This window comes from Cyrtonyx montezumae, unplaced genomic scaffold (genome assembly GCF_038088225.1).
Source record: "Cyrtonyx montezumae isolate F1298 unplaced genomic scaffold, pur_monq_1.0 scaffold_16, whole genome shotgun sequence".
NCBI classification, from domain to species: domain Eukaryota; kingdom Metazoa; phylum Chordata; class Aves; order Galliformes; family Odontophoridae; genus Cyrtonyx; species Cyrtonyx montezumae.
Window position 1 is genome coordinate 7,234,327 of NW_027071892.1, and position 8,562 is coordinate 7,242,888.

Here is an 8,562-nt window from a genome sequence, read left to right on the forward strand (position 1 = left end):
CCAGCTGTTCTGACCGTGCTGTGTGGAGTGCCGCCTGTGCTCCTGCAGCAGCTCCTGAGAAGGCTGCTGGAACCTGCAGCAGGGAGCATTTCTGCTCACCCCGAGGACGCAGACAGTGCACTAAGCACATCCTGCTTACAGAGGGGCACTGGACTCGACAGCTCTGTGGAGCTCTGGAACTCTAACCAGCGTTTCAGAGCAGCGAATATCTCCTCCCATTGCCCTGCACACAAACCAGCACAGTGACACCGTGTGCACTATGGTACCCAAGGGAGCCCAAACTTTTACAAGCAATTATATTGACGAGATTCAAAAAAACAAACAAGATAATGTGTAAGTATGAAATTAAATGCAATGAAATAGGAAGAAACCAAGAGCTGCTCTCTGAGAAAGGACCTAAACTACAACTGTTAATTCCACACCGATTCTTGTGGAATTTGGCAAATGTCATTTGCCACTCAAATGCGCCAGCATGCTTTCCCCCCTGCTTAAAACAGGCACATACCCTGCACAGATCCTCTTCTTGGCCATATCTCCAGCTTTTCAGATCTGTGCGTATCTCCATCAGTCAGAGCTTAGGGAAGAAAAGCGAGATTGAGAAGGGCAGCTGAAGAACGCAAAAGGGGATTGCAGCAAATTACCACAGAAATGCATTTCCTGCATATTACCCCCAGTAGGAGACTCTGTCCATTAGGAAAAATGTAATCACTGTGAATTATAACAATTTTAATTAAGCAATTACACATTAATTTTAAAATGTGAAGATTTACAAATCATAATTTACCGTTCTCCCATATTACTTTGTACAAGAATATTGTATTGGTTTCACCACACTACAAACCACTTTGCATTCAGTTCAAAAGCAGCACAGAGCCTCTACACATATTACTGTTCCTCCTCAGCCACAAATTACTCCAGTTACTTTTTTCTGAAATACATGGGTGTGGGCAACATCTGGAAAAGGACATTAGAACTAGCTGACCTCCCACATCCCATGTAAATCCTAATCACTATATTGCAGCCGACAAGAATAGTTAGCTCTCTTTACTTTGCTTTAAGACTAACAAAAATGTGTGTAGAAAGAAGCTGACTTTGTAAAGTACCTATTAAAAAAAGTAGGTCAGGCTTAAAAGTCTGACCTAATGGTCTTTGCTTTGGCAAAAGCACAAACTGAGTTTACACAATGCTGCTTGCATCTTAGTGCTGGCTGGAAACTAAGCAAAGCAACTGTTTTTAATAAGCCTACATCATTAACAGCATTTCGTTTTTCAGATTTCAGAGTTTTAAATCCCTGATTTGCAGTACATACTACTGAAGCCTTACTTTTAGGATTCACATTTTAAGTGACACTCCATTAATCCCACTGTGATACTGCATCAATGAACGCAGTAAGCATGCCTGAAAGCAGCTCTAAGTTGATTTAAACAAGCCATTACTATCATTAGCACAACATGGACAGTTCCTGAAGCCTCAACGATGCATCTTTATGACAACTGGTACAGTTTATAAGGCAGATTTACAACAATGTACTTCTTGAGGAAAGCACGGGGCAGACCAAGGCCTGCACCCACACACACTGAATGCAACCGAGTTCTACAGCAACTGTACACATGGCTGTGACATGAACACTTTGAATAAAAGCTTATTCTAAACACCAGAACCTCAAGTATCCTACCAAAAGTACCTACTAGCAGAGAAAGACAAATGCAGTACCAGTTACTCTCAGATTTTTCCTCTGCTTAACAAAGTAAAACGATAGGAAACCAAGGTTTAAAATAAATAAAATCAAAGCCTTGCTTCCAATTTCTCACCATTCCCATGATGAAGAATAGCAGCTCTGTTCTACTGCGATCACTACCATGACAACTGTCCAGCACCCAACTTCAGCCATGCCAGCTGCTCGGGGTGGAAGGAAAACACAAGTTACCAGCTCCCAGACCTCTATTCCTTAAACGACGTGTTTCTTACCTAGTTCTTCAAAGCTCATTAGAGGCCAAGTAATTCAATGGGACTTGGGAAGATACAAACTAAGTTTTACACGTTCACGGTGAAAAGAAAACAAGACATCTGCCTAACAGAAGCAGTACTCAGTTGTATGGTAAGAAGCAAATGTAAAACTCAGCTCCCCTCCAGACACATCCCAGCAGTTCTCTCCTCCCTGCTCTGGCAGACTCAAGTAACCAGGCTGACACAGCACTCTTTTATGAGTTTCTTCCTACAAATGAAATAGTTCCATATGTTTAGAAGTTAAGTGGTTGAGCAAGCACAAAGCTAATTCATGACAACAATGCCTTACTACTAGCTTTCCTTGTGCCTTAAGGCCTGGTCAGTGGCAGAACCCAACACATAGCACATCCTCTGCTTTGTAAAATGCTGACACCCCTTGGAAGACATCAAGCTGTCAAGGGGATGGATGGAGATCCTAAGGATGCTGCGGCCACTCCCAGCAGGGGCACACTTACAGGCAGCCTTGTTACAGCGTTCAGGCCTTGGGTTTCTACATTCTTTGCCAGTCCATACTAGTTCTTAAGTGGTTTGTGCAGCTCTTCTGTTGGTGTTCTTAGAGGCACCAAAACTTCGGGGTTCATCGCCCTGCACAGCAGCGTGCCAGAGCACTGCCTCTACCCACCCACCCACAGCACCCAAAGGAAAGCGTGTTCAGGGCCTTGATAGCCAAGAACCTGTTTTTAAACACATCTGCTGCTCACAATGGCTTGGCAGACCACTTCTTAGTGAGCACTAACGTCACCCAGCCCTGTGCTGCGATCAGTATGCAGAGTGGCCATAAGATTTTACCCTATGCCTTGCTGTGATGTATGTCTCAACATAAGAGGACACAATGAATACTTGCTTTACGTGCAACCCACCAGAATTTAGCATGCTTAAATTCTGACATTCAGTTTTACTTAATCACTGCTACAGAAAAGGTACACTTTGTACTGTGAGTTGGAATCACCAGTGCTCCATAGGAAGGGATAACTAAGGCACACAAAACAAGTTGATAGCATAGCTTTATGAAAGGGGGAATTACGTGATTAAAACTGTTGAACTATTTAACCCATCCTAAAAGCATTCCAAACTGTCAAGCCCCCTCAACATGTACCACATCTCATTTCAACTGCGTGGACTAGTTGTGTCCTTTGCCTACAAAAGAACTGAGTGTTGCTGTTGGAATAACTTGTAACCCCCTTCCTCCCATACTGAAGACAAAACATCAAAACCATGAAAGACCATCCCACGCAGGTGGGGAACACACACATCAGCTTTTAAAGTTAATTACAGAAGGGTACAGATACAGGAGCAAAATTCATTACTACTGAAATGAGTGGGAGTTTATGCACTGACTTATGTTAAAGCCAACTCTGCCCCTATTTCTCACACAGAATACCAGTTTGAGAATAAAAGGATGTCAGTATATACTGGGGTACCCAGATGGGAGTTTACCACTGTTATATAAGATGTATAAGTAAACCTCACTGAGAGCTCCATGAGAAAAATCTATTTAATTTTCAACATTCCTTTATAATCTCAAAGGTGTATGAAATACCTGATACCAAAATAAGGAATGATTATAGCAAAAATATGTAGAGGAAAAGCACCAAACAAAGCCACGGATCCACTTCCATGGAGCTGTATTTCCTCTCTGGTCCGATAAGCATCTGAAACCTTCAGTGCTCTCCATGGCACTCATTTCCTCATAATTACAGTGCTAGAGAGGAATTTTTACAGCCAACAGTTTTCAACTGACTATAAATCTGCCTGTAACAGTAAGACTTGGGAGGCACATCAGCCCTTCCCCCATACTGATCTCCTGAGAACATAAGCTCCTTTAAATAAAACATTTCAATCTACGTTTTTCAGGAGAAAAATAAAATAAAATAATAATAATAAAAAAACCGAAGCCATTTAAGCAGCTGATTTGCTTTGATATCCCATTTAGCAGAAAATCACCAGCACCACCACAGTATGATGTACGTACTGCTTAGCATTTACACCAGAACACATTTGTTTCCTGGAGCCTAAGCCCAGGTTTCCAGTCTCAATGGCTGTAGAGGGCTGTGAAGGAGCTGCTCCAGCACTGCGTCCCCAGCTCTGCCCTACACAGACCCCAAGCAGCTACAGCACTGAGGCTGGGCTGCTCCGTGCTGCCTTCAGCACTGAGGGCAGCATGCCAAGCAAGGAAATGCTATTCCTCTCCTTTCTGCTCGGTACTAGGCTGACTTGTAAAGCAGCACCTAGACTTATTCCCACAGCAGACGAACTTAAAGACAAAGATGTTATGCAAAAAGAGAATTCCTTTCACCAGCTGAGAGCAGGACACTTCAGAAGACCTACTGCGTAGCTGCAAGAGCTTATAAAGTCCCTGTGCTGAGGGGCTCCCACATCTCACTAGCAGCTGGGGCTGGGATACAGTCAGGGCAGCATCCTCCTATGCTGTACTTCTCCACAGCAGCTCTGGCTACTGAAGGCACTCAGGGAACCACCTCCTCATCATTCAGTACCACAGTACTCACTTCAGGAAGTCCTTGAGTGAATGGGAATTCCTTGCACTTCCTTTGAGTTTGGGCAGAAGGTTCCTTTCAGCAGCTCTAAACACTGGAAATGCACATTTACATTGCTCCCAGCCAGAAATCTTAGAAAAGAGGATATCAAATCCCACATCAAATCCCACGTCGATAAAGATCTACCAAACAGCCATTAAGGAAGCCGTGGTATGACAGCTACCTCTCCTTTGTGATTTCAGAAAACCAACAATTTGTTTGGCTTCAAAAGACAGCAATAAAACAAGTCGTTGGTCTGTCAAAACATAATTTGAAAAGAAATTGCAGAAAAATCCATACAGATTTCATGTTTGCCAGTCTAACTGCAGGTAAAACCTGTCTGCATCCTAAGAACTGTACAACATAGGAATGGCAGATGATTTTCAAGCAATTACCCATCAAGTAACTGAAAACTCATGATTTCTAGGCACATTACATCAATAAGCCCTTTTTGTATTATAAATAGTTGTTAATATCTCTGTTAAAGAAAAATGTTTAACAGCCTGTGCTTAGTTATTTGTGAGCAACTTTTTCAAGACAGATTTTATTACCTCACTGCTGGACAGGCAGAGGGAAGCCAGTGTTGTACACATGGGGTAGGATCTATGAATGTGGGGAAGGACTTAGTACACACACATCTAAACGTGTGTAACAAGGATTACTTTATGTCACTGTCAGTGCCTACAGGAGGGCTCACTACTGCAGCACACAGCTGGGGGGGGGTGTAAGAGGTGAGAACCAACTGCTCCACAAGGCCATAGGCAGGATGATCACTGCAGTCAGCTACAGGGGCAACAGGGGCATCATCTGGGGACATCTGAATGCTGCACTTGGTGAAGTACTCGTTCCTATCCTCGAGCAGGAACAGCCAGGTTCCAGGCTGCACTGACAGACACAACACAGCCAAACCATAAGGATAAAGACAGCGCGGTCAGCGGCGATGCCCTGCCACCAGCCCCTGCCTGCCGACGCTTTAAATACCCCATCAGAGTAAAGGAAACACGACTTGATTCAGAAGAGCTCAGTCCTCTTACGGCAGCTGAGCACCGGGCGAAGGGCAAGGCAGGAGGAGGAAGTTTTTAAAACACTCTGCACGCACTTAGGACAGAAGCCTCCACCCCAACGCCCCTTCGCTGTGCTGCGTATCCACGGACGCTGGGAGCACGGCCAGCTCGCCAGGGCCGCAGGAGCAGCAGCTCCGCGCGCCCTTAGCAACAGGCGGCGTCGAGCCGCTCCTGCCCACACACAAAGTAGAGTCGGGTCCTGCGGTGAAAGCCGGCAGCCCGCCGCGGCAGCTCGCAGCCCAGGGCCGCCGACCCCGCCCCGCCGCACCTCGGCCCCAGTAACCGCCCGCGGCCCCCGCCCCGCCGCCTCACCCGCGGACTCGCCGGTGTTGATCCAGTCGGGGTTGGCCAGGCTGGCGATGGCGAAGATGTCTGCGGCCAGGAAGAGACATCCTGAGATGACGGTCAGTTTGTCCATCTCCTCCGGCCGCCGCCCGGCTCCCGCGGCGGGCCCGGGCCGCCTCACAGCCGCGGCTCCATGGGCCCCGCGCTCCCCTCGGCGGCGGCGCCAGGAACGGCCCCGCACGGAGCCGGAAGCGAACCCGGCGGGCGGGGGGAGCGGCGCTGACACCGGAAGGGAAACGCACAGCGCCCCGCCCGGCCCTGGAGGCGGGGCCCACGCGCCCCGGCGGGGAGCTGGCTGTTTTGGCTGCAGAGAGACGGCTCTTCGGCGTGTAAAGTAAACGTTAGATTCAAATCAAACGTAGTACTCGTTTCAGCAACAGTCCTGCCTTTGGCACGGGGAGGGAAAAAGCGAACGTCACCTGCTTCCACCGCCCGCACGTCAGCCAAAGCGACCAATCCTGCCATGCGGTCGCTGTACGCTGTCCTTCACCGCCCGGTCCAAATCTTCGCCGCAGCCACGGGGAAGGTGAGCAAGAATCCGCTGCCGCCCCCGTTACGTTAATGCCTCGGAGGAGACGCGGGGATGGCGGCTCCGGCACTGCGGTACGAGGTCTGAGCGCGGCGGCAGCGGGAGCCGAGCAAACACCGCTGCGAAAGAGCCCCTGCGACAGAAACCCCATCGCTCCTTGACAGCCCTCCCAGCTCCCCGCTTCCGTTACTCAGTACCTCACTGCCTCTCCCCAACCTCTCACAACGAACATTTATGTAACAGTAGCATTGCTTTTTTTTCAGTCAGTCTCTAACTACCTGCTACTTTTCAAGCTACTTATTTGCCAAGAGCTGGTTTATGGAGTACGCTGACTTCTTTTTCAGCATCGTTACTGTGATTTTTTCGCCAGCAAAGCCGCAGGCAAAGCACGGCCAGGGAGGCACTCAAGAATGAGGGACCGAGCCATTCAGAGAGCTGAGAACAGCTACAGCTCCTGGGAAATGGCTCCTTAAACATTTCATTCAATAACAGATTGAATACAATTGAATAACAGCTCGAACTGTTAAGTCTTCCCTTTTCACAGGGCAATTGCCAGCACTGGAAAAATTGCTTAACACAGACAGGCTACAGAATTACAGGCAAGCACTAGGATGGGAGAATAAGGATTATGCCTCACAGCTGTGCAGAACAGGCCACATCTGCAGAGAACAGACCTTGCTGAGGAAAGCTCTGCAGCCAACGGTCTCAAGCAAAAAGCAAGTACAAAGAAACAGCAGTGACGTTTTTTATGCTGTTAAATTTGAATATTCCCATTCTGCACTGCTGCCTCAGGGCTCTGATTTATTTACTTACAGATCAAAAGAAACCCAATTTAAAATGACAGAGCAAAGAAACAAGCAGAAACTGCATAAAGCTAAGTGCCAGGAGTCATTGTAATGAAATGTCTCTGATCTGAAAATGGCTGATACAGGCAAATCTTCTAATATGAAATAGTTAAGTCTACATATAAATTTTGCAGGTGAAATATCTCCTATTCATCACCAAGTTTGTTCAAAAAGCAGTTGGACTATTACCTTCCAATAGCAAGAAAGCTTTCATGATTTTATTCTGTTTGGGGCATTCTTGTTCACATCATTTCAATCTATGAATAACACAGAACTCCTTGAAGGCTTCAAATTCATTTTCCTTTTTGTTTGCTTTTTACTTCTCTTCGTTGCACAGAATACTTACAAAGCAGTAAGGGATTAATCTCTGCTCTGATGATCCATGCAGGTGTTCCCTCACTAAATGCTTTAAACCTGAAACATGTCGTATAAGTACTAACAGACTACTGCTGATTAGTAAGGTTTCTTATGGAACCTCAGACACCTCTATTAAGCTTGTTAATTGAAAGCTCTGTAAATTTGACTGTTTCATATGAGTCTCTAGACCAATTACATAAAACTCATGAACTACAGATTGGGAAAATAGCATGCTATGTTATTATCAAATATTAATTTGTCTCTAATATAGAAATCTACAAAGCTAAGTCTTAAGGGTAATGAAGTAATTTAGAATTTACTGGCTGTCCAGTGGAAATGCTTATCTTCAAATAAGAATAGTTTTCCCAGCATTGTCTTTATAACTTGAGCAGTTTCTTTCACATATGGTTTAGAGAAAATGAGAATGTCAAGCACTAGGAAGAAAGATCTACTTGTTGGATGAAGTGAAAGCCTCAAGCAGAGTTCTTTACCTTGCTAGAGGAGGCTTTTCATTTTCAATGCAACTATAAATAGTCCTGAGCACACATAAGAAATGGATTTGCATTCAAACCAAGCACTTCTTTTTGTTATTAACTTAGGAACAGATAGCTTTCAGCTATTCTCTAAAAAAACCTTTGGAATATGAAGCATGTGTATGACTGTGACTTGGTTTTGTCTTCCATCCATTAGATAGGTCATCAAGTCAATAAGTTTCCTTGGGCTGCCTAAACTGCCCTGCTCCTAATCCAGCTCATTATTTTAAACAGGAATGGCAGAATGACAGTTGCATATAAAGGCATAAACTCTTTGGAAGTGGTTATTCCTGGAATTCACATTACTCCACCAAAAGATACAGTGGATCTACCCTTACTACTGAAGCT

At 45.6% G+C, this 8,562-nt stretch overlaps 1 protein-coding gene across 3 annotated transcripts in view; it reads right to left on the reverse strand.

Moving 5' to 3' along the window:
- The window catches only part of MOSMO (modulator of smoothened), a 29,979-nt gene extending 23,870 nt beyond the window's left edge, over window positions 1–6,109 (reverse strand). For all 3 annotated transcript variants that reach the window (XM_065732616.1, XM_065732618.1, XM_065732619.1), the window contains exon 1: window positions 5,918–6,109. In XM_065732616.1, coding sequence (XP_065588688.1) covers window positions 5,918–6,023 — 106 coding nt within the window. In that variant the 5' untranslated portion in view covers window positions 6,024–6,109. The remainder of the gene's footprint in view (window positions 1–5,917) is intronic.
- Between the last annotated feature and the right edge of the window lie 2,453 nt (window positions 6,110–8,562).